Source organism: Vicia villosa, linkage group LG5 (assembly GCF_029867415.1).
Source record: "Vicia villosa cultivar HV-30 ecotype Madison, WI linkage group LG5, Vvil1.0, whole genome shotgun sequence".
Classification (NCBI taxonomy): Eukaryota; Viridiplantae; Streptophyta; class Magnoliopsida; order Fabales; family Fabaceae; genus Vicia; species Vicia villosa.
Window position 1 is genome coordinate 81123490 of NC_081184.1, and position 27295 is coordinate 81150784.

The window sequence follows — 27295 nt, forward strand, 5'->3', positions numbered from 1 at the left end:
ATCTCACGGGTATGAAGTCTAGACACGGACAAGTGGTCCCTAATGGTCACTAGGGTCTACAGTTCCCATGGGGTACAAAGTGTTTGAGGCAACAAGCGTGCCAGACACAATGTTCCATGAAAGAACCTCGCCCAGTTGTGGTACCCCATGTCAAGCTCGATCGTAGCAAGAGCCACGGGAGTCAACATGAGCATCCACGCTAATCCTATGTGTCACTGGCCTGGGTAGTGGGCCTTTTACCTCACAAAAACCCCCCACCTGCAAAACAAAGCAGAAAAATATGTGGCCCCCACGGGGACCCATAATATAGTCCAGATGCATGCGGAAAGTAAACATGATATGCAAGCAGGTGATAAACATGATATGCAAGCATATATACAAATGATGCAAACATATAAACAGAACAAAGAAACACCCAATAAAAGAAACAAACAAAGGCTAGGATCGACTTGCTTAGGTATTTCCCCAGCAGAGTCGCCAGCTGTCGCACGCTCGCGAAAAATGAACAGAGTCGCCACCAATATATTTATCCCATGAGGGAAAGGAATATCAGAAAACCTAACAAAGGAAGGAACAGAGTCTTACGACCAGAGAATCAAGGTACGGGAGTCGGTTACGCAAGGGGAAGGTATTAGCACCCCTCGCGCCCATCGTACTCGATGGTATCCACCTATGTTTGTTTCTATCTAAAGGGTGTGTACTATGTCTACCTATATGTGAATGCATGCAAAAAGAAATACGGGGAAAAGAAGGAATTATTTACAATTGTGCTCGTTCAAGCCCCGCGACTTGATGCCTACGTATCCTTTTCAGGAATCAGAGTGTCGTAGTTCGGCTCAATATTTTCTGTTTGTTTTTGTGTTTTTTAGTTGGGCGGAGTTAACGCTCGCGCTCTTGCATAAGGGGGCAGCCTAGGATGCAATAGAGCGGAGATAACGATGCCCTTAAGAAAGGAGGTGAGAGAGTGATTTTGAGCGTTTCGAGGAAATCCCTTAAGCAAGGGAAACTCGAGTTACTCTTTGGTTGGTGTTTTTTAGAAGTTGGGAACTTACGCCTGAATGGTACCCTTAAGCAAGGGAGATCCAAGCACTCGAATGATTCCCTTAAGCAAGGGAGATTCAAGCTTCCATTCCCTTTTTAATGATTTTCACTTTTTTATTAATGTTTTTTAAGTGTTTTCTTTGTATTTTTTAGAGGGATTTTATTTTGAATATTTTTAGATGTTTTAGTGTTGTAAAAGAAAAAAGAATGAAAGAGGGGAGACTAACCTATTTTCTAGCCTAATTGTTGTTATTCTAATCTAAGTCTAAAGTTAACATGGTGACTAAATTCTAAAAGGAGCATTAAAATGTTATTAACAAGGTAGGCCAAAAATATGGCCAAAAACAAGTAACGAAATCACACAACAACTATACCAAAAAACATGGAAATGATACAAAAAAATAAAAGAATCAATTCAAGATTAGTTACAAAATTTAAACTAAAAATACCACTATTTTTATGAGTTTTTTATGTCATTTCATTACCTAAAAAAGGTATAAAAAAAACTAAGTAGAAAAACCTAAAAACTACCAATTAAATGTGAATCAGGGGGGTGTGAAGAGTACATGCGCAGGTCTGGTACAGAGGCCCAAAAGGTTTTTTGTTGTTCAAGTTTTTGGCCAAAAGTGGAGGTGTAACGGGCCTAACTGAGGTGCGAATAGGGGATTTCATACTAGGCCCAGATGCTGATTGCTTTGATTCACTGTATCCAATTTTTATTCAGATTTTTATTTAATAAAAGTAATTGAATTAAAAACAAAAATTAAAAAAAGAAAGGGGATTAGGGTTCATTTTGAGACGATTCAGCTCACTCTCAGACTCCTCCTCACTCTCGCAACAAACGGCGCCGACGGCGCCTTCCCCTATCTCCGATTCAATCTCCGACCACCACAAATTGCATCCCCTTCCTCACGACCTAAGTCATTCTCCCTTTGAATTCATCTTCTCAATTTCTTATTGATTATCAACTTAAACCTAAACCTCCAAATCTACATCACAAAACCTTACAGACTCGAAATCAAAACGTAAGTTGAGAAGGATCCTGGATTTGAGCGATTAACGAGGAATTACGACCCGTGCAATCAATAACGCCATCAATTGCGTCCAGAACGAACGGAGAAACTTTGCGTCATATCTCAACGGCGGCGAGGACGTCGGTCTCGATGGAAGATTCTCAGGTACCGACATGTTTCATTTTGATTCAGCACCTCATCTCATTACCTTCTTCTCTTTCTTCTTTCTGTTTTTGAATTATTCTGGAATTTCTGTGTGTTGCCGCTGCTGAGTGGTTGTTGTTGTGCGTTGAGAGAGAATGCCGAGGGAGATGATGGAAATTAGGCTTAGCACACCTTCATTCAGAGTTCAAAGATGGAACTCTGATGAAGATTGGTGGTTGTGCTTTGGTGAGAATGGAGAAGATGTGGTTGCAGAGAGTGAGCAGAGAGAAGATGAAGATGATTGGGGAGTGTGATGAATGAAGCGTGTGACATGGAGAATTGAGATGAAGAATGGTAGAGTGTGGTGGTTATGGTGTGAAGATGATGAAGATTGTGGAGAAGGTGAAGTGAGAATGGAGAAAGTAGCGTGAAGTTTCAATTGTGGAGGGAGAGGAGAATATATAGGTGAGGTGAGAGGATGTGAGCCATTGGATTAGGGGGAGTTTGTTACATGATTGAAGGGTGAGGATTGAATCAGTTAGGAGTTAGTTATCTCTGTTTTTTTTTCAGTTGTTATTGTTAGTTATTCTGGACTCACTGAGTTGATTAGCAACTCAGTTAGTTACAAATCAGAACTCAGTTAGTTGGGAAAACAATTAGTTAGTTTATGGAGTGAAGTTTGTGTTGTTAGTTAGCAGTTAGGGATTAGTATAGGTTGTTATGGTTAGGAAAAGTTAGGAATTCTGTTTGTTGTTTTTTTTCTGTTATGAATGATTGTTAGTCACTGTGGGTTTGAATCAAGTGATGAAGAGAATTGTCAACCTATTAGTGGTATTTGGTGGGTTGAAAGTGAATGTTGCTTTGATCCTATTTCTGTTATTCACTTGTGAAGAAACCATTAGAATGTTGACAAATGAACTGAAGTTAGAGAGGTTAGTTACAATGGGTTTTGATGAAATGAAGTCGTATCGATGTCGCACCTTTTGAAATCCTCTTTATGTATGCATTATCTTGTAATGGCCTCTAAATGTTACTGATGTAAACAGCTTTACGATGCGTGCCTTGAACTGTATGTCATTCCTTTGAACTTGTATGCTGACATGGTTTTTTTTTTGTTGAACGAAAGTCCTACCGTATTGTTCATAATAGTTTGTTAGGTATAAATCTGATTTGAAGTGAGCCTGTCCTTGAGTGCTAATGAACCTGATTGAATTGTGTGATTTTCTGCATAGGTGTTTGTGTAACAGTCCACTGTGAATGTGTGTTTAGGTATGTGAAATGTATTTGTATTAACTGGTGAGTTATTAACAGGTGCGGCGCATTATTTTGGTTTATGCAGGGCTGGATTTCATTGGCGGTAAAGTGATTTGAATGTAGAGTGGGAACTGTTTGGATTTTGAAACTGGATGTGTGGTATGGTTTTGAATTTGTGAGTTTGGTTTTTTTTATAATATAGTGGGCTGAATTGGTGCAGCAGATTCAGCTGTGATTGTTTAGTATGGAATGTGTGAATTCAGGTTGACTGATTTATGATGATGCAGGTTTATATGAAGTCAGAATTCGTGCAGTAGGTTTTGTGGAGGATTGAAGAATGAAGGTTGATGAAATGGCTTGGTCACAAAGGAAACTTGAAGCATCTTAATGTTGAGTCACGAATATGCTGAACAGAAAGAAGATAGGTCTAGGACAGGGTGTTGACTTTGGTCAACTGTTTGACCAAAAGTCAGCAGTTGACTAAAAGTCAACTAGAAGTCAAAATATTTTTTGGGTGTAATTTTCAACATAGTTTGTATGTAATGGATTTGGTCAATGCTAATGAAATGTGGACTTCTCATGACTTTTCTTGTGTATTCCTTTTATGTAGTATATGGATTTTGTAATGGATTGGGTTTGGAACATGAAATATGTAATGCCTTTTGTAATGAAATTTGTATGAAGTGTATGAATGTTTAAGTATATATGGACTTTGGATCCTTTGAATGTGTAGATTTTGAATGAATGAATGGTGAACTTGTATGATACAAACCATCTTTGACATGCACCTTGAATTGTATTCAGATGAAATCTTGATCAGAACTCATACACGCACTCCTTAATTCCTATCCTTGCGTGCATACCAGTTTTGATAAATTGAAACAAACTTGACCTCAAATGCCATCACTTGAATTCACAGTTTGAGTTTACTCGTATTTTGAAACGAAACACCTGATAAACGCACTTCTTTAACTTTGATGGAGTCACCCTTTTTCAATTGTATCATGATGTATGCCTTATAACTCACACAAGCCAAAATATCAAATTGATGACCCATACTCCTCTTGTCCGACCAGAATTCCTTTTTAATTGTTGGATATAACCTCAGATGAAAATCAAGTTTGAAATATTGAAGGAAAGATGTTCAAGATAGCCCTAAGACAAAACTCATACGTAAGGGATTGAAATCCTGATTCCACAGTTCCATGTTCAAAGAAGAACTAGGTGAACCAGTCTACGTACACCTCAAAACATTATGGAACCTTAACAATTCAAGATCCTTGATCCCAATACTAATTTTATTGATTAATGAATTTATGATATGTTAGATGGCCTAATGGGGATATGCAGATGAGATGCAAAGCTTAAGCCTGATAAAATTAAAAGGGTAGGACAAATTTGGGGTATGACATCTGTCACCCTTATCATCACTAATCTTCCTTAGCAGAGTCTATGATCCATATTTGTTTATCCTCAGTCAGTGTCAACCTTAATCTTGGGATTTAAACAAGAAGTCTCAATTAGACAATCTTTCTGCTATCATTCAAAACCCCTGGAAAGGGTCAGCCTCCAATCATTCCTTCATTTTAACAAAACCCCTGGAAAGGGTCAGCCTCCAAAAATTCATTCTTTCAAAAGATAATTTCCCCAGCTGAGTAAAATCCCTGGAAAGGGTTAGCCTCCAAAAAAATCAGTCTTTTAATAGATAAATCCTCCAGTAGAGTAAAACTCCCCCAGTGAGTCCTTCATCATTAAGTATCCACAACCTTGGGCTTTGTACAAGGCAGATAAACCACATTTCCTGTGTCAAAGATTCCTAATCTCAAGGATCTTTTCCCCATAGAGTCATCCATACTCAGTTTCTTTAAAAGTCAGCCACAACCTTGGGCTTTGTACAAGGCAGAAAATAATGTTTTCCCTAGCCAGAGTAGCCACAACCTTGGGCTTCATACAAGGCACAAAGTAATGACTTCCCCAGTTAAGATTCAGGCACAACCTTGGGCTTTGTACAAGGCACAAAATAGAGTCATCCATAGTCTTCAAATTCAGTTTCCTCAGGCGTCAGCCACAACCTTGGGCTTCATACAAGGCACAAAAGAGAGTCTCCCTAAGTAGAGTCAGCCACAATTATGGGCTTTGTACAGAACACCAAATAAAACCCATCAAATAAACACTCTCCAGCTAGAGTCAGCCTCAATTCTAGGCTTTGTACAGAACACAAAAAATTCTTTAGTTTAAATCCATCCCCAGTAGAGTTACCTTTCAAGGTCAATAAAAACAATAAATCAATCAAAAGCCTCAAGCTTGGGCCTCATTCAAGCCATCTAAAAATCAAATCTTTCAAACAATAGATAGACATAGCTCATCTTCATAGGTGGGTATTTCTCTTATCTCACCACAAACAAACAATCATTACAATCATTTCAAACAAATCATCATTTCAAACATTCTCCCATTTAGGACTCGTGAAAGGCATGCTCTGGCAACACACCCAGACTTGTACGACCCTTTCCCTAATTTGGTTGAGAATCTTTCATTTAAGAGGCATTTTGGATGTCATACTTGATCAACCAAGTATGCTCCCCCTCTTAATGAAATATTTTAGCTTTTCTGTCACTTTAAAAATGTTTGTGGTGGAATAGTAGAAATACCTCTCTGTAAAGATGATTTCATGTCTCTTTACTGTAAACAAAGATTTAATTCAAGCTTCAACCTTGAGCTTCAAGCAAGGCACAAAAAATCATTTTAAATCCCTAATTAGTTCCCCGAACTACATTAAGCTCTGACTTCCATTAGGGATATGTAGGCATGAGGTTCACAAGGAATCTTAGCGAGCTAACAAAATACCAAAAATAGTCAGTCTATTTGTCTTCTTTTCAATTCAATTCAATTCTCTCTCCTAACACAAAGGAGAAACTTTCCCAATAACAAGCAACAATCACAATCACAATGACATAGAGAAGGTTCCCGTAAAGTACTACGGATATGTAGGGTGCTTAAACTCTTCTATGTATAACCGACCCCCCGGACTCCAGAATTTCTAGTCTAGGTGAATCCCCACACTTAGCAAACTCCTAGGGTTTATTTGAGATCTTTTTCCCCTCTCCTACTCGTTACGATAATTAAAAAGTTTGTGTGATATCATAGGAAGAACTGAAACAAAATTCATCCCGCCACGGGCGCATTCTCCTTCCAAATTTCGCGTGAAGGGTCTAGCGTGCCGTCCTCCCAAGTGAAACGGGGAGGTAAAGAAAACGACACCACAATCCGTCATTTTAAATGGATAAAAACCCAATGAAGAAGAGACATTCCTCATATCCCTCCTGCTAAACCTTCAGCCACTATATTAAAAAGAAATGGGGAGAATAGCCTTCCTTAACGAAGGCCTCTAGAATCTTGGAAATCCCGCGTGGGGCTACCATGTTAGAACATAGTTTGGTTCTAATCATATTTTAGTGTTTTGAAGATAACAAGCAAATAAATTTTGTATAAAGGAAACATGGTACTCTAATTATATATTTCTGATTTCTGAAGATGTATCAGTACCAGCACAATCAGAACATGACAAATACGCAAAGCTGGACAAACACAAGAGATACTCAAAGTCTTAAGGCAACTTTTGTTACTGCACCAAACCGGTGCGAACACATCTATAACAAAATCTGAAATGCAAGGCTGAATAGAAGATCACGAAGACTGATTCAAAATAATGGCTTTAAGGACATAATCATTAGTAAAACGGCTGCAACACTCCAAAAGCGCAATTCCCAAGGTTGATTGAAGAAGATATCCACATGCAAATCCTTGGAGAAAACAAAATCTAAGATAACACGCAAACCATTTAATGTTGCACACAAGATTTGAAGTTAACGGGAAAAAATATTGAAGCTATATATATTCATGATCGTTTGAATCAAAAAACAACAACAATCACACACGAGAATATCATTACTCTGAAAAATCATCAAGTGTGAAGAAAACTCTCTGAAGCAAAAACTCTCATATTCATATTCTGAGTTCATAACCTTGTACTTAATCTTAGTGAAATATCACACTGGTGATTACAGCTTTTTAGAAGCAACCTTATACACTGTCATCAGAAGTTACGTAGTAACTGAGTCATTGAGAGACTGGTTAGGTCTGAAGTCTCAAGAAGTCTAGGACTAGATTGAGTCTTAGAGGTTGGTTAGTCACTAGTAGTTTGGCTCGTGCACTGTATTGTGAGTCACGAAGGTTGGTCGTGCAAGTGTAATCAGGTTCTGATTATAGTGGATTAAGTCCTCGTTGAGAGAGGCAAATCACCTTGTTGAGGGTGGACTGGAGGTAGCCTTATTAAAAAGGTGAACCAGGATAAAAATAAATATGTTCTGTCTATTTTTCTTTCAAACCAAAAATAATCACTCATTCAACCCCCCCCCCCCCCTTCTAAGTGTTTTATCAATCTTCAATTGGTATCAGAGTGCTTGGTTCTGGGTGCAAACACTTAACCGTGTCAGAGAAAGATCCAGAAGGAAAACACTATGGCGAATGATTTAAACAAAAATGGTTACACAAAACCCCCTGTGTTCTATGGAGAAAATTTTGAATATTGGAAAGATAGGATAGAAAGTTTCTTTCTAGGACAAGATCCTGACCTATGGGATATTGTAGTATATGGTTACAATCATCCTGAAGACACGGGTGCAAAGACAGCAAGGAAGAACATGACGGATAAACAAAATAAAGAATTCAAAAGTCATCACAAAGCCAAACTATCTTGCTAAGTGCTATCTCACATGCAGAATATGAGAAAATCACCAACAGAGATACGGCGCATGATATATTTGAGTCACTCAAAATGACTCATGAAGACAATGCTCAAGTCAAAGAAACGAAAGCTCTGGCCTTAATCGAGAAGTATGAAGCCTTCAAGATGGAAGATGATGAAACTATTAAAGCCATGTTCTCAAGGTTTTAGACCTTGACTGCTGGTCTAAGAGTTCTAAATAAAGGATACACGAAAGCTGATCATGTAAAGAAATAATCAGAAGTCTACCAAGAAGATGGGGGCCAATGGTTACAGCATTCAAAGTCGCAAAGAATCTTGATGAAGTATCCCTTGAAGAACTTATCAGTGCGTTAAGAAGTCATGAGATTGAGCTCGACGCAAATGAGCCTCAAAAGAAAGGTAAGACTATAGCTCTTAAATCTGTTAAAAAATTTGAAACTAATGCTCTGCAGGCTAAGGAAGAATGCTTAAGTGAGTCTGGATCAGAGGAAGAAGATGAGCTATCCCTTCTCTCCAGGAGAGTAAATCAACTCTGGAAGAGCAAGCAAAAGAAGTTCAGAAACTTCAGAAGACCAGAATCTAAAGGAGAATCCTCTCAATACAGAAGATCAAGCAGAAAAGGTAGTGTATGTTATGAATGCAATGAACTAGGACTCTTCAAAAGTGATTGTCCTAAACTGCAAAAAGAAAGGCCTAAGAAAAGGTTTGAAAGGAAGAAAAGTCTGATGGCTATTTGGGATGACTCTGAATCATCTGAAGACGAATACAACTTAGAAGATGAACATGCCAACATAGCATTCATTGCCACCATCGAAAATGACTCAGATTCAGAAGCAGAAACAAATGAGGTATTTTATGAACTCACTAGAGAAGAGCTTGAAGAAAGCTTAACAGAACTTCTAGAAAGTCACAATAGATTAAGAGCGAAATTTAAAAGGCTAAAGAACGACCTTCTAGCTGAAACAAAGAAACTTAAACAAGAAAATACTGAACTTCAAGATAACAATATACAACTCATAGAGGAACTGGAAACACAAAAAACCCTTAAGTCAGATAGTACTTTAAAATCTGATATTTTGAAAGAATATGATGATAGTTTTCAAAAGTTTCTTATTAAAAGTATAAACAGAAGCAAAATAGCCTCTATGATTTATGGTGTAAGTAGAAACAATCGAACATGAATGGGTTATAAAACACCTAAGGATAAGGAACCATATCAACCTAAACCGGTTGATGATATGGAAATCAAATATAAACTACTGCACACACATTTTAACTATTGTCACACTCATGATATTAAATATACATCCTATTCTAGAAATTATTATGTTAGACCTAAGCTAAAACAAAGCTTCAGGCACATTAACATCAAAGGACCCAAAAAGATATGGGTACCTAAGGAGAAAATGATCTATGTTGCAGATGCCCTTAGCAGTGAAGTCAAAACACCAGTCATGGTACCTGGACTCTTAATGCTTGCGTCACATGACGGGAAGAAGGTTTATGTTCCAAAGCTTGGAACTTAAATCTAGAGGAGACGTTAGATTTGGAGGGAACCAAAAAGGAAAGATTATTGGTTCAGAAACTATCGGTAACGGTAACTCTCCCTCTATAACTAATGTTTTACTAGTAGACGGATTAGATCATAACTTGTTGTCTATAAGTCAATTAAGTGACAATGGCTATGACATAATCTTTAATCAAGAGTCTTGTAAGGCTGTTAGTCAGAAAGAATAACATTTATAAGATTGATCTTTCTGAACTAAAATCTCATAAAGTAACTTGTATTCTGTCTGTAAATGATGAGCAATGGGTCTGGCATAGAAGATTGGGACATGTTAGCCTGAAGAGATTATCTCAACTCAACAAACTCAATTTGGTAAGAGGACTCCCTAATCTAAAGTTAAACTCAGATGCTCTTTATGAAGCATGTCAGAAGGGAAAGTTCTCAAAATCCTCTTTCAAATCTAAAAATGTTGTTTCTTCCCCTAGTAGAACTTCTACATTTTGATTTATTTGGTCCAGTAAAGACTGCATCAATAAGAGGCAAGAAGTATGGATTGGTCATTGTAGATGACTACAGCAGATGGACATGGGTAAAATTCTTAAAACATAAAGATGAAACACATACTGTATTTTTTTTATTTCTGTAGTCAAATACAAAATGAAAAAGAGTCTAAAATCATTAAGGTTAGAATTGATCATGGAGGAGAATTTGAGAATCATCTCTTTGAGAAGTTCTTTAAAGACAATGGAATCTTTCAAAAAGTTCAATTTTATTCAATTAAACTACACTATAAAATTTATAAGTTTTTTAATATATTAGAAAATTGTATTAAAAACATTAAAGAAAAAGTAAAATTAACGAGTAATGTGTACATAATAATAATTATGTTGTAAATAAAAAATATATATACATAAAGTGATCATTTTATGAAAATTTGTTTTAAATTAAAATTAAATTTTTAATATATGATAAAAAAAAAAAAATTGCAAAAACAGGCGGTACCACTAGGCCAACTTGCCTATTGTGAATCTGTGATATATGATGGAACTGAAACAATATATTATATCAATGACGCTATATTAATGTATACATATTAATATAGTATATTAATGTAAATAATACTTATAGTTAATATTTTATTATTATATTTGTGTTTTAACTAACATTTTTTTATAAACTAACATATATATTTTTATTATTATAAACAGTTAATATATTATAAACTAACATTTTAAACATATTATAAACTAATAATATATATATATATATATATATATATATATATATATATATATATATATATATATATATATATATATATATATATATATATATATATATAAGGAGGGTTATATTTACTCCAAGAGTAAGTTATTATAACTTACTCCAAATCTAGACCATTGATTCTTATCAATCTAATGGTTAAAAATAATAAGTAATAGTTTTCTCTCTCCACATTTAATTACTTATTATTTTTAACCACTGAGAAGAATCAATGGTCTAGATTTGGAGTAAGTTATAATAACTTACTCCTGGAGTAAATATAACTCCTCTCTCTCTCTCTCTATATATATATATATATATAGGGATAGGATCAAATGACACCAAGGTGTCAAACTTTAATTTAACACCAAAATCTCAACCGTTAAAATAATTGATCAAACAGTGATAGTAAGTGTAATAAAATAATAATAAACAAATATTTAGCATATTTTTCTCCTAAAAAATAGGCTATTAGTATCACCGTTTGATCAATTATTTTAACGGTTGAGATTTGTATCAAATTCAACTTTGACACCTTGGTGTCATTTGATCCTATCTTTTATATATATATATATATATATATATATATATATATATATATATATATATATATATATATATATATATATATATATATATATATATATATATATATATATATATATATATATATATATATATATATATATATATTATAAAAAATATTAATATATTAATGTGCTTTATATATTATAAAAACGCAAGCATATAATAATTAATGTATATTATATAAACAAACAAAATTATAAATTAAAAAAAACAAAGTATATATATATATATATTAACATTTTAGTACAGTTTTTTAATTTGTGCAGTTTTCTAGTGTAGTATATATACAGTTTTTTAGTTTAGTATATGGATACAAACATTTTATAAACTAACATACAATTTTTGTAATAACATTTATATACTGTAAATATAATATGTATTAACATTTTATAAATTAACATATATTTTTTGTAATAATATTTATAAACTAACATACTTTTTTGTAATAATATTTTATAAACTAACATACGTTTATTATTTTGTTTGTATGTTTTATTATAGTATATAATAAATATTAGTTTATATAATATATACAGTTAATTAAATACTATATTAATTATATACTAACGTTTTTAAAAGTATATGGGTCTGTTTGGTAAAAATAGCGATTGACTGATAAGTTAGCTGATAGCTTATAGCTTATGACTGATGACTGATGGCCGATGACTTATAGCTTATAGCGGATGGTTGAGACTGATAGCTTATAAGCTCATTGAAGTGTTTGGTAAAATTAGCGGTTCAATTAACTTATAAATATAAAATGACATAAAAGATATTTAATATATAATTATTTTATTTTAAATTAAAATAAATTACAAGGGTTAAAAATGGATTTTAATTGAAATAATAAGGATAAAAAAGGAAGAAAAAGTAATAAGCTATAAGACATAAGCTAAAACGCTATTTGAAATAGCGTCTGAAAAATAAGCTATAAGCTAGTAAAATAAGCTATAAGCTCGTGATGAAAATACTGTTACCAAACGGGTCTAAATTATCATATGAGCTTATAAGACATAAGACATAAGCTATAAGCTCGAAAACATGTCTTACCAAACAGAGCCTATATATTAACGTATATATAATTAAATACTATACAGTTTATTATTAAAGTTTTTAAAAGTATATATAATTAAATACTACAAAAGTTTATTATTAACATTTTTAAAAATATATATAATTAAATACTATATAGTTTATTATTAAAGTATATATATTAATATTTTTAAAAGTAAATAAAAAACAAACGCTAATAAAACGTTAATTAATAAATAAATAAATAAAACGTGTGCGTGTGCGTGTGCGTGTGCGTGTGTGTGTGTGTGTGTGGGTGTGTGGGTGGAAATAGGCTGGGCCGAGCTAGGCTTTGCCAAGCCTAAGTCTGGCCTGTCAAAAAAACTGAAGCCTAAGCCTGGCCTGTGGCCTGTCGTAGGCTTAGTTTTTAGGCCTGAGCCTGGCCTTTTCAAAGGCCTGGTTAGCCTGTTAGCCTATATAAAAGCCTATTTGTTTTAGACATATGTATATAAGAAATTAAAATAATATTTAAATAGACTAACTAACTAAAAGATCAAGAGACTAAAAATTTGTTTGCATTGACTTATTTTAACTTACCTCTTAGCATAAGCTTTACAAGACTATTTGTTTAAGAGACCTTATGAAAACAATGTTCATCAGATGTTTTCATCTTATTTTTACAAGTTCTTCAAGATAACCAAATTTTATTTATGTATTTTAATTCAAAGTATAAAACATAACATAATGATAATAAAAAAAGTATTCATATTTATTTAAATAGGCCGGCCTGATCGGCTTAAAAGGCTTCTTTTAGGGCCTGAGGCCTAGCCTTTTTAACTAAGTAGGCTTATAAAAAAGCCTAGGCGTTTTCTATTTAAAAATAATGTGTGGCCTGGCCTGAGCGTATATAGTCTAGCCTGTAGGCCCCTGTTATCGGCCTGGCCTATTTCCACCCCTGTGTGTGTGTGTGCGCGTGTGCGTGTGCGCGCGTGTGCGTGTGCGTGTGCGTGTGTGTGTGTGTGCGCGCGCATTTAAATAAATAAAAAAAACATTAGAAATTCATGCCTTTTATAAAAGTGAGCGTTCAGGCTTGACTTTAAATTATGGATTAAAGAAAATTATATGTGTTGGTGCACAATGAATAAAGATGGTGACAAAGAGAATAACGGTGCAAAGATTAATGAGAGAGAATAAAGTTATTGATCTTGATAAATGATAGCTACTACAAGGCTATTTATACAAAAGAAAATCTTGCCACATAGGCCCTAACAGACTAAACTTAGTGAATAAGTTTAAAGGTACAGATAGTACAGTACTACAAAATACTAAAGTACCCTTACTACTAAACAGTTAAGCTAATGGGACCCAGAAGATAACATTTTCTGGTCAACAACATCTTCTGAGTAACCATCAGAAGATCACAACATCTTCTGAGTAACCATCAGAAGATCACAACATCTTCTGAGTAACCATCAGAAGATCACAACATCTTCTGAGTAACCATCAGAAGATCAGCCCACATCAGAACTTCTGATGCTCATCTTCTGAATATTGAATTACTCTTCAATACCATCCCTTAATTCATATTCTTTAATCAAAGCTGACAACGCCAATTCCATCCCTCAAGAGCAGAAGTTGATCCGTCTTGATCGCCTTCGTCAAAACACCTGCCATCTGCTTCTGAGTGCTACGGTGCACAACTTCTAATGTTCCATTCTGGACTTGGCTTCTCAAGAAATGATACTTAGTCTCGATATGCTTGCTTCTTCCGTGTAACACCGGATTCTTGGCAAGATTGATTGCAGACTTGTTATTAATCATCAGCTTCAAAGGCTTCTTCACTCTAATCTTCAGATCTTCTAATAGATTCAGAAGCCACACAACTTGACATGCAGCTATAGCGCCTGCGATGTACTCAGCTTCACAGGTTGATAGAGCAACAACAGGTTGCTTCTTGGAACTCCAAGAAATAGGACCTCCCAAAAACATGAACAAATATCCAAAAGTACTCCTTCTATCAACTCTGTCTCCACACCAATCAGAATCAGAATAACTCAATAACTCTGATTCTTCCTTTCTCCCAGAAGGAAACAATATGCCATACTTCAGAGTTCCCTTGACATATCTCAAGACTCTGACAACAGCTTGGTAATGGGACCACTTAGGTTTACTCATGAACCTACTAACCAATCCAACTGCATAGCATATATCAGGCCTGGTATCACACAAATACCTTAGAGAACCAACCAGTTGTTTGAATACTGTAGCATCAACATCTTCACCTTTAGAATCAGAGTCCAACTTCTGATTCGTTTTGTAACAGCAGCTTTGCAATTCTCCAGCTTGAATTTCTTCAGAAGTTCTAATGCATACTTCAGCTGATGCAGAGTGATACCATCTTCTGAGTACAGAATCTCCATCCCTAGAAAATATGACATTTTCCCAAGGTCTGTAATCTCAAACTCATTCATCAGCACCTTCTTGAACTTCATCAGATCTTCTGAACAACTCCCTGTAAGCAATATGTCATCAACATAAAGACACAACAGAATCATATTGCTTCCAGAATGTTGCACATAAACTCCATATTCCATCTCACACTTTTGAAACCCTTGCTTCTTGAAAAATGAATCAATCTTCAAATTCCAAGCTATGGGTGCTTGCTTCAATCCATACAGAGCTTTGTGTAATTTGTACACCATCCCTTCCTTATTCTTTTTCACAAAGCCATGGGTTGTGACACGTATACCTCCTCTTGTAATGGACCTTTCAGAAATGCAGACTTTACATCCAGATGCATCAAGGACCAACCTCTGTTTGCAGCTAACGCAATCACCAGTCTGATTGTTTCATGTCTAGCTACAGGAGCAAACACCTCAAAGTAATCTAGCCCAGGTTTCTGAAGAAAACCTCTTGCTACTAGCCTCGCTTTGTGTTTACCAACTGATCCATCTGGCTTCAGCTTTACCTTGAAAACCCATCTGACGCTGATGGCTTTCTTCTTCTTTGGAAGTTCTGTCAGCTTCCAAGTCTTGTTTCTTTCTATAGCCTCAAGTCCTTCTTTCATGGCATTCAGCCAGACTTTCTTCTTGAGCGCTTCTTCAATACCCACTGGTTCAGAATCTACTAACATGGCACACTGAATGACCTCTCCTTCTGAGTCAACTTCTGTGTCTTGCAACATGTCAAAATCTGCAAACCTTCTTGGTATAGTTCTGACTCTTTGTGGTCGCTGAGCTACTTCAGAGTCAACTACTCCAGAGTCACCACCTCCATGATCATCTCCAGAAGCTTGTCCTCCAGACTCTACGTCTTCAATGTTTTCCCTTCCAAAATCATGACTACCACCAGATTCTGGATCATCATCAGAATCTGGATCAGAATAAGATTCACCATCTGACTCATCTTCAGAAGATTCTTCATCTTCTGACTCATCTTCAGAAGATTCTTCATCTTCTGACTCTAACTCTTTTTCAAAAGTTATCTCTACATTAGAAGTTGGTTGAGACTCTCTCCAATCCCAAACTTTTGATTCTTTCATAATGACGTCTCTACTGACTTCAACTTTGTTAGTCTCTGGACAATAAAGCTTGTATGCACCTGTACTGTGGTACCCCATCAATAACATCACTTTTATTCTATCATCCAGCTTCTTCCTTCTAGCTTCTGGAACGTGTTTGTAACACACAGAACCAAAAACCTTCAGATGACTAACACTCTGCTTCTTCTTAGTCCACTTCTCTAAAGGAACAATTTCCTTGAGCCTCTTCGTTGGACACCTGTTGAGCACATATGCTGCAGTAGCAATAGCTTCTCCCCATAGATTATGAGGAAGCTTCTTCTCTTTTAGCATACTTCTCGTCATATCAAGCAAAGTACGGTTTCTACGTTCAGCAAGACCATTGTGTTGAGGAGTATAAGGAGCAGTAACCTCATGCTCAATTCCATTATCATCACAGAACTTATGGAATTCTGTAGAGTTATACTCGCCTCCACCATCCATTCTGAGAATCTTTATCTTCTGACCACTCTGCCTCTCAGCCTTCACCTTGAACTTCTGGAATTCTGCAAACACCTCATTCTTAAACTTAATGAGAGTTAACCACGTCATTCTTGTGAACTCATCGACAAAAGACACAAAATACCTATTTCCTCCAAGTGAAGGTTCTGGAACACACACATCAGAGTGCACTACTCCCAGAGCATGCTTTGCTCTTGGAGCAACTTCTGATACAAATGGCAATCTGGTTTGCTTGCCTTTCATGCATACCTCACATGACTTCTCAGGCTTCACAATCTTTGGAATTCCATGTAAAAGCTTCTTAGAACTTAGATGCCTCAGGCTTCTATAGTTCAAGTGCCCCAACCTCTTGTGCCACAGCTTACTATCACCTTCTGAGCCTTCAGCACTCAGACACTCTGTTTCAGTTGTTTCTACTTTCACCTTGAATGTTTTGTTGCTTCCTTGTTCAGATTGCATAATCAACTTCTGATTGGAATCATACAACTTCAAGAGATCATTCTTCATAACAACTGAGAAACCTTTCTCAATGAGCTGACCCACACTCATCAGATTGCTTATGATTCCAGGAACGTACCAAACGTCTTTGATCAGAACATTCTTCCCATTCTTCACTTTGACTTTGACATTTCCCATACCTTCTGCATAAAGATACTTATCATCAGCACATCTGATTTTTGTCCTCCTTTTAGAGTCAAAATCTATCAGCCATTGTTTGTTTCCAGTCAAGTGATTTGAACACCCAGTGTCCATATACCACCACTCTAACAAACATCTTTCGTCAGATTCTGAAGCCATCAATAGCACAGGTTCATCATCTGAAGCTCCTCTGGCTATATTTGCTTCTTTTGATCTCCTTCCTTTGTTTGCCAAACAGTCTCTAGCAAAATGGCCAAACTGTTTGCAACAGTAACATTGAACTTTCTTCTTATCCTTTCCCTTCTGATATCTCTTCTCATCAGAAGTTGAGGCTTCCTTCTGGAATCTATCACCACGTCTATGCTTCTGGTCCTTCTTGACAAAAGAAGCCTTCAGAGCTTGCTCAACTTCTCTCTCAGAAGTTCTCTCAGTCGGACGCAACTCTTGTGCTTCGAAACTGCTTTGCAACTCTTCTATTCCCATGGTTTCCAAATCTTTAGAATGTTCAATAGATACAACAATATAATCAAATTGAGAAGTAAGTGACCTCAATATTTTCTCTATGATTACTTGTTCAGAAAGAGTTTCTCCACAAGCCTTCATCTCATTAGTGATCACAATCACTCTAGAGATATACTCAGAAACTTTCTCATTGTTCTTCATATTGAGATTTTCATATTGCTTTCTCAGGGATTGAAGCTTCACCTTCTTCACTGATACGTCACCACCGTAACACCTGACTAGTATATCCCACACCTCCTTTGACGTCATAGAATCAGCAATCTTCTCAAACACATTCACATCCACACACTAATGGATGAAGAACAACGCCTTTTGATCTCTCTTCTTCGTCTCTCTCTGCGCTTCTCTTTGTTCTTCCGTTGCATCCGCTGCAACCGGAACATATCCTCCAATGACAAGATCTAGAACATCTTGAGCACCAAATAATACACGCATTTGAATCATCCATCTATTCCAGTTTTTACCATCAAGAACTGGAAGTTTGGTATTCAAGTTGCTTCCACTCATCTTTAAACTTATGCAGACAAAAACATATTTCACTCACACTCACACAGTGTTTCCTAACCCATAAACAACCAAGAAAAATGTGATTCAACACAACTTTGTTTCCCAGAAACCAAATCAATCACACAGTCACACAAACTCACGTTCACTCGTGTTTCCCTGTGTTTGGAACCGGAGCTCTAGATACCAATTGTTGGTGCACAATGAATAACGATGGTGACAAAGAGAATAACGGCGCAAAGATTAATGAGAGGGAATAAAGTTGTTGATCTTGATAAATGATAGCTACTACAAGGCTATTTATACAAAAGAAAATTCTTGCCACGTAGGCCCTAACAGACTAAACTTAGTGAACAAGTTTAAAAGTACAAATAGTACAGTACTACAAAATACTAAAGTACCCTTACTACTAAATAGCTAAGCTAATGGGACCCAGAAGATAACATCTTCTGGTCAACAACATCTTCTGAGTAACCATCAGAAGATCACAACATCTTCTGAGTAACCATCAGAAGATCAGCCCACATCAGAACTTCTGATGCTCATCTTCTGAATATTGAATTACTCTTCAATAATATGATCACTTTTTGAATAAGCTCTTAATAGGGTTGAAAAGGAATTTCATCGTGGCTTAATTAGTGTTCCAAAAATATGTAAAGATACCATGTAATAAGTTGTATCTCTTGTTATAGATTTCTATCAATAATTTAAACAAAAACTTCCATGGAGAACTAGGTTAAGAATTCTTTTTAATGTAAAGAAAAAATGCATATATGTGTTAGATTATTTACTGCAGCCATTCATTCTATTTTATTTATGAATGTTTAAAACAAATTAATTTTTTTGAAGTTTCGCATGGTTTGATTCTTGTACTTGTTCTCATCAACATTGTTGGTAGAAAGACATTAACAAGAAATACCTTAAGATTACATTTTTAGTCCAATAACTGCAATATATGTATAAATAATATATTGTAAAATGTATAAATAAATAACTTGGGAAATATGTATGAATTACATTTTGAATGTATAACTTAGAATTTTGTTTTATCTTAAATAGATGTGTCAGATTTGTGTACACACATATATAAGCAACAATGAGTACTCAAATTCAATAATACAAAGTTCCTTTCAACCAAAAGTAAGGCACCCCAACTGGATTTAGAAACCAATCACTACTAGGAGCATCATTTTTAGAACAAAAATACCATAACCAGGAGGAAAAAAACCCATTAAACAACTGATAACAGAGATATAAATACAAATTTAGCCTAACCCCAGTTTACAACAAGTTAATTCATTCATGCCATCCTTCCTAGCTAAATGTGGTTCTACGCAGTTGTTCTCAAATGGAATAAAATTATTAATGGAACTGGATTTCACAAACACAACAAACATCCTAGTCACCCTACACCCAACTGCATGTATGAAATTTAAATTGCACTTGGTACAAACCGAACAAGAGAAGAGAACTTTTGGTCAAAACTCAGTTGTAGTAACGTGAACCGGTGTCATAGACACGTCCCCCAGGATAAGGACCTCTAGGTTCGAATCCTTGATCTCTTGCATTCCCGAGAAATCGAGATTGCTCTCTGTAGGGATCAAAGTGATCGGCGGAATAGCCTCGTTGGGGTTCTCCACCGGAAGCTGGAGCATTAACATTGCTGTGAGCATGAGAGTCTCTGGGTGTCATGCCACTGCTGGAAAAGTAAGGATCCCTGATGATTTGCTCATACTGCTGTTGTCTAGCAAGTGATTCCCTTTGAAGAAATTCAGCCCTGCGATTTCCATGCCGAGCTCGGAGTGCTTCCAGTTTTTCTTCATATTGAGTATTGATTGCATTTATTTTCTGACAAGGCAAATAAAATAAAACTTGTTAAAGATACTGAAATACAGTTTTTGAGAATACATAAAAATATCCAGTTTCAACATGAATAAGATTTATCTTGGTTAACCTCAATTTATACAATTACACAATATAGTGGCATGGATTTTATGAACACAAGACAGGAAAGCCGCAGGTTGCAGAACTAGACCCGGTGCTGACATTCAACTGACAGGATTATCTAACTACATGTATCAATCAAGAAGAGACAAAAGTGGAAGTCAGTTTATAGTTTAAAGTTCAAATGATGCAAAAAGAAGCAAATTTTAAAAACGCCGTGTTTGCAACTTTGCTTGCATAGTCACTTCAAGTTTATTGACTATCAAGGAAGTAGGAAATCAGAGCCTACAGCGAAACTAGCCAATACAAACAATTTTTTCCTTCCAGAAGTTTTTTGGTCAATGTCCTCAGAATTTCATTAATAAGCTTTGCACTCCTGGGATGCAGTTCAACCCATGCCAATGGAGGATTCTGCAGGATGACCTGCATCTGATACTTGTTTTTTTTTAACAACATATATCCTCTTAAGTAGTGGTGGGGATTAATACATGAATAACGTGTATTTATGAATTGTATTGATTATGGAGAAGATAACAATTGAAAATGTTAAGGTCTCTTATAGGAAAAACTATCAGCTTGATCTATAATGATCTTCTTTCTAACCAAGAATTCATCCACGATTTCAATTCACTCACTATAACAGAATGCTGAATAATCCCAGAGTAGTCAATAGAAGTGACGTGAGGCGGAGCGGTGCGGAGGCCAGCCGCGATGAAAAGTGGTCTGGCTGAGCATAATCAAATAGCTGTCGCTATAGGGAAAATCATGGGGTGCGGGGGCGGAGTGGTTCCTGGCCCGGAGCAATTTGTGGCTCGTTATCATTTTTACCTCTGAAACGCCGAAATTACGCCTTAAATACTTGGTAAATACTCGGCCCGTTATCTTTTTCATTTGGTTAATACTTGGTCCATTTAAGATCATTTTGCAAAACTACAAGCAGCCATTTTTTAGACAAAATAGAGGGCCATAAATCATGATGGCAATTAAAGAGAGTTAGAGTTAGGAACCAGAAAATGAAATTACAGAAAACAGGACAAATATAACAGTGAAAATGGAGGAATGGGCTTTATTATATAAATGATGGAGAATTACAGAATGAAGAGGAAGAAATTCCTAGATTCTGACACAGAGCTGAAGCTCCTATAGGCAAGCTACTGCTGCCTATTCATTCTTACAGCTAACAGAATCCAAGATACCATCCCCCAACGTATTCCCACTCCTTATAATTAGCAAAGTGGTTACTAGCTCATTTCTCTCTCCCTCACGTGTCCAGTACAGCTAGCCTTTTGTGACCCTCTTACCCCTTCTAGAATATACCTTCCATTCTGTGGGTCCCACCTCATGATTGGTTAATGATGTATTGGGCCCCACTCCTCCTCTTGGCCCACTAGATCCCACATCAGTCCTAACAGTACCCTTCTAAGCATTGGTTGATGACTTCCGTTTGTCCAGCAGTCTCAGATATGGTGTGCTGAGCTCATATTGAATTGAGTTCCTTGCATTTGAAATATCTCTTTCCAGAAGTTACTCATTAACAGAGGATATTTACGGGTGTTTCTCCGTCACAAACAACTCTGCCTCTGACCTAGTCAGGTACATGTGCTTAAGAAGCATAAAGTGGCTGTATTTGGACAGTCTATCCATATCCACCACCAGTAGAATTGGTTGATACCACCTTATATTTAGAGAGCCCGGTGATGTGATGAAATCTAAGGAAATGTTTTTCCAAATGGCATTAGGAATGGGGAGAGGTAGTAGCAAACTACTACAGGTGGGGGCTGCATACTTTTGTTCTTGGCAAATATCACAAGACCGTGCAAATCCCTCAGTTTTCTGCATTCCCACCAAGAATAGGTTTTCTGCCAGACACTGATAAGAAAATAACCAAAACGCATTCGATTAGTGGATTTGCACCCTTAATAACAAAACCCTTCCAAAAATCCTTGTTCAAAACCATATCCTTAACAAACTTTCCACCCTTGACTTTGCAAATTTGTTGGCCTTCCACTGGGGTCACTTGTGAATATATTAATCAAAGATCCCCTACTCTCATGAATGCACCTTAAATCTTAGTTCAATGTTGCAAAGCGAATTAAGCCCGGTCTCACCAAAATCCCTCAGTACTGGCAGCTTTGTGGTGCTGTCATAGCAGATTATGGCAGAAAAATCCATAATAGCGGTTGATATTTACCATTGCGATGATCCCAAAAACCACCGCGGACATCAGCCATGGCGCCACCATGGTCGATTAGGCATGGCAACGGGGCGGGGCGGGACGGTTTTTACGTTCCCCAAACCCAAAACCAAATCCCCAATCAATCCCCGTTCCCCGACCCAAACCCAAACGCGGATGGAGAATTAAAACCCAAACCCGTCCCAAACGGGTTCGGGTATCCCCGTTCGGCCACCATCTATTTCGTAAAATCAATTTTTTTAATAAAAATATTTACTTTTTCAAAAATCAAATTACATTATAAATAACAAAATAAAATAATCTCAAAAAATTTCATACATACATTTTAAATATTTAAAATAATAAATACAAATCAAATTATCAAAACATCAGCCACATATTTATTAATAGAAATTATGAAATATAAATAATAATGTACATGTTGAAATAAACGGGGCGGGTTCGGGGTGCGTACTCGTGTCCCCATTACCCGACCCGTCCCCATATTTTATAATCGGAGAAAACCCAAACCCAGTCAAAGCGGGTTTTCCCCGTCAACTTCGGGGTGGGTTCGGGTGGGTACCCGCGGGTCTGGGTTTTATTGCCATGCCTATGGTCGATATTCAATAACAGTGGTGGCCAGCAAATGCATCATATGCGGTTTGAACTTCCTACTTTAAATACTTGACTCTAATATCATGGTATGATGCTGGCTGAAATCCTAAGCCATGTTTTGCAACAGATTGAAGCATTACACAAAATTCCTCCCTCCTTGCCACATTGAAAGCAATGGCATTGTTATAGAAAACCCTTGCAATATCTTTATTTGCATCTCCTTTCAATTCCTTCTTAAACACATTATTGATTGTGGATTGCGAGCTAAATACCCTCTTAAAAATATTTTAGGAGTGGTTAACAACACCCTCCACTTCACAACTTTTCCTTTTTTCCGTAACTTCTACACAATCATCATCTTTAGCAATAACTGTTTTTTTAATCAATCTTTCTTCCAAGTCATAAACAATCTGGAGCATCACCTGCTTTATTTCATGAGTAACACCCTTGCAAACTCCAACATTTAGGCTTGTTCCAGCCAAGTGGTGCTTGGGTCAATAATGAATAAACCCCTCCTAATATGGTTTTCTCACAAAATTTACACTTCACTTTTAAAGCATTTCCATTAACAAAAACTTCGTACTTTCAAGCAACATCACTCCTATTTCACTAATGCGACCAAAAATGCAGAATCAATTCAAAGATTGTAGGTTATACAATTTCATGATTAACAGAGCCGATTATACACAATTCCACATAAGTAAGATTCTGAGTGTACTCATAATTGGTGTGAGCAACATTAATCGCAAAATCGTACGATTTTCCAATTCAAATTGCAATTTTAACTACCAGGGATTCAAATCGCGATTTTGAATTTTAAAATACATACTAGTTTGATTACCATATTTGCATTTGTATGCAACTAGAACCATGCAAAAGGAAGAAATTGTTTGAAGCAAGAAACCATGAATAATGTTATTTTTGTCGTGGCAAATGCAAAATTGGACAAAAAGAAGCAATTTCGAAGACAACATGAAGATTTACATCTTGGTGATGTCAGATTGTGGAGGAAAATGGCATTCCAAATCCTATTGAAGATGATGTTAATGTTGTAGAGGAAGACATTGATGATGAGCCACCTCAGGAGGAGATAGAGGATATCTTAATAACTTGGATGGTGAAGGAAATGGAGTAGAAGATGAAGATTATTTCTAGTCTGAAGATCAATTGTTCTTGGGGATTTTTACTAGCTTTTATTGTTTTGTTTGACACTTTTGAGTTCGTTGTTTGAGACTAGTTTTTTATTAGCTTTAGTTGTTTTGTTACTGCAACTATGCTTATGAATATATTTTAGATTTATGAATTCCCTGTAATCTTACAATTAATGATAAGATTGTACGATTTTACTTTCGCTTCAACTTTTGCATAAAATCCAGATTTTAACTACCTTGTTAGTGAGAGACGGTACAGCATACGACAATACCCTCTAACAAAGTAAGGCCCTTTAAGGGGTCAGATACCTAATACAGTGAATTAGGTTTCAAAAAAAACTTCAAACTTCACTGTCTGGAAATCATGATGCATGTCATGGCTAAGACAAGTCTTCAAATGAGCGCGGGGGAAGTTATTAATATGAAATTAGGAATAAGTTTCATAACCTGGAAAATAGTTATTCAACCATAACATAATTAGTTTTATTGGTGATGGTCATTTGTTTATAAAACTAAATATCTGCGAAAGCAGTCTAAACTCTCTATGGCTCATTATGTTTCTCCTGTTTTCAGTATGCTGAAACCCCAAAAAGTTTTTTTTTTTTTGTCAACCTAGCAGGATCTGTACTCAATCCATCAAGGGTATTGCATGATTACGTGTTCATCTATTTTGAAAGAAAAAGAAAAAATGACATCAAGGTTGACAATTTTGTAGCAGATTTTGGGTATTCAAAGAGCCGGGTGAAAAATAATACTGTTAACATTTAAAGCTAACCTCTCTGTGCCTGGCATGTTCGGCATCTTCAACATCCTGCTGTTCTTTAGTCAGTTTAATAATGTCATCATGAAAATTCTGCTCAAGACCTTCAAAAGTTTGTGATGAATGATTTCCTTCATATCTAACGTCTATATCTTCTCCATGGGCCTGAGATCTGGAATCACTGTTGCTCCGGTTCTGCAAAGTTAATTTAGGATCAGGCCTCTGCCCTTGAAAATAGGACCTTGAAGCATCACCCCCTTGACCTGAACATGCAAAATTGCCCTAAGATTTGGAAACCGAAAACTGTTTTTATGATATCTATGGAAAACCAGTAACTAGGCATTTTAGACATGGTAACCAATGCTCTAACAATTAAAAAGTATGATAGTTTAGACAACTTAAAATACACACCAAGATCAGCATTCATCTTAGATAAATCAGGAACTGCTTTTAAGTGCACTCTTTCATAAATAAACAGCTTTCATAGCAAAGGGTTACAAAGAACTCCACGAGCATGAATAATAATATTAAGACACATTTAACAACAAATTGGAATTGACAACATTTAAAAAAATTATGTTGCCATCAACGATCAACGATCTGTTATGCAAAGGGCAGTCTATTTCATTAAAAAAAGTATTGAAAATGATAATCCTGGCACATCAAAAGTCTAAGTATCAAAAGCTCTGGTTCGTTTTTCCTACTACATATGTAGTTATTGTCTAGATTAATCAATATTGTCAATCTTGGATTGCAGAAAACAACAGTTTGTTCAAATTCCCTTATGCTATAGCACTATAATGCTGCAATGGCTTCTATTTGACAACATTGCCATTGAGGTTAATAACTTAATATAGCTTTTAATAAAGTGGTGTATATGCCAGCATGAGGAAACAACGAATAAAACTTGCCTTCATTAAACATGTGCGACGTCATAGGATTAGACATCTTCGATTCATCCAATTCCCATCTCCACTGACCCTCCGGCTTAGAATTTGGATACGAATTATCTCTTTCAGGAGTGAACGCCTCTAGCCGCCCTTCAAAATTACCAGACTTAGTCTCCATCCTTTGACCAGCCATATGATGATGATGATGCATCTGCGAAGCCCCATAACTATTAGCAGATGCATCACCATACTGCCCCTGTCGCCTCATTGTTTCCGAAAAATTCTTGTGTGAACAACACAAAACCTAAATGACATTAAAGCCACAAAAACCCTAACCAATCACTACCCTGGAATTGTATGCAATCATGCATATGAAAATAAAACCCTCCAGTAACAAATTGAAACAGAAACTTCAGAATGATGTGTGGTTTTTATCATACACATAAAAAAAAAAGCATATTTTTTCTTGAAAAAAATTGGGAACTGAAAAGCAAACAGATAAAAACTAAAATTATAATACAACATAGATAACTATAGAACACTTGGGTCAGAGAAATTAAACTTCAGAATGATGTGTGGTTTTTTTCATACACATAAAAAAAAAAAAGCATATTTTTTCTTGAAAAAAATTGGGAACTGAAAAGCAAACAGATAAAAACTAAAATTATAATACAACATAGATAACTATAGAACACTTGGGTCAGAGAAATTAAACTACAAACTTAGGTTAATCTATTTGAAGTAGCAATGCATAGAAAAAGTGATAATTTTTTGAATAGAAAATAAGAGGTTATCGTCTGAGTGATACTGTAACGTACCGAATGCCAGAGACTGTGGAGGTCTTTCGATTATGGAGCTACGGGAATGAAACAATGGAGGAATTGGGATTCGTCTTCAATTATCGATGAATAAACATGCCCCCTCCCCAAATTATACATGATACCCCTCAAATCTAAAATTTATGAAAGACTAAATTATCCTCCCAATTTTTATTTTTACATTTTCACAAACTTATGGAGAGATAGTAATTTTCAAATTTTTTGAAGATATCAGAAATTTCAAAGGTGTATCGAAAATTTAGCGAAACCAAATAAGATTTACAATATTTTTGTGAAATTTTCAATATATTATATCAAAAAGTTTCAAAATTTTTGGTATTTGCTACCGGAAATTTAAAAATTTCAAGTATTTCGTACCGAAAATTTTCGATATTATTATTTACCAATATAATTACCGGAAATTTTGAAATTTTCGGTTCCTATTATCATACCATAGAATTTCGAAATTTCCGGTATTTTAATTTTTTTTTTTAAATTTATTTTTCTTATATTTTAAAATTTTGAAGTGAGGACTAGAGGTAGGGACGGACGGTACTATTGTGGGACGGACCATCGATAGAGCCGGTGCGGTTGCTCGAGCTGCTGAAGAGGTGCAGGCCTCGGAGCTACGTGCTGGACGCTTTCTCCCGACCGGTTCTAACCAGAAAC

General features: G+C 35.9%; 2 protein-coding genes across 2 annotated transcripts; one reads left to right on the forward strand and one right to left on the reverse strand.

Annotated features, from left to right (window-relative positions):
- The first annotated feature begins 8945 nt into the window (after positions 1–8945).
- Positions 8946–9401, forward strand: LOC131604893 (uncharacterized). Its single transcript, XM_058877309.1, has one exon. It carries the CDS (start codon positions 8946–8948, stop codon positions 9399–9401), a length of 456 nt encoding a protein of 151 aa, XP_058733292.1.
- Positions 9402–19434: 10033 nt separating this feature from the next.
- Positions 19435–26769, reverse strand: LOC131601782 (uncharacterized). Its single transcript, XM_058873676.1, has 4 exons — positions 26627–26769; positions 25830–26112; positions 24934–25181; positions 19435–20123 (listed from the first exon to the last, which is right to left on the reverse strand). The coding sequence occupies exons 2-4, from the start codon at positions 26074–26076 to the stop codon at positions 19761–19763; spliced, it is 858 nt and encodes a 285-aa protein (XP_058729659.1). The 5' UTR covers positions 26077–26112; positions 26627–26769; the 3' UTR covers positions 19435–19760.
- Positions 26770–27295: the final 526 nt, after the last annotated feature.

Bases quoted from the DNA above. Each gene is read 5' to 3' on its own strand.
- LOC131604893 (XM_058877309.1), top strand. From the start codon at position 8,946: ATGGCTATTTGGGATGACTCTGAATCATCTGAAGACGAATACAACTTA.
- LOC131601782 (XM_058873676.1), bottom strand. From the start codon at position 26,076: ATGAGGCGACAGGGGCAGTATGGTGATGCATCTGCTAATAGTTATGGG. The intron at 25,182-25,829 runs GCAAGTTTTATT...TTGCATGTTCAG, and splicing joins GTCGCACATGTTTAATGAAG to GTCAAGGGGGTGATGCTTCA. The intron at 20,124-24,933 runs GTTAGCTTTAAA...TTGCCTTGTCAG, and splicing joins AACATGCCAGGCACAGAGAG to AAAATAAATGCAATCAATAC.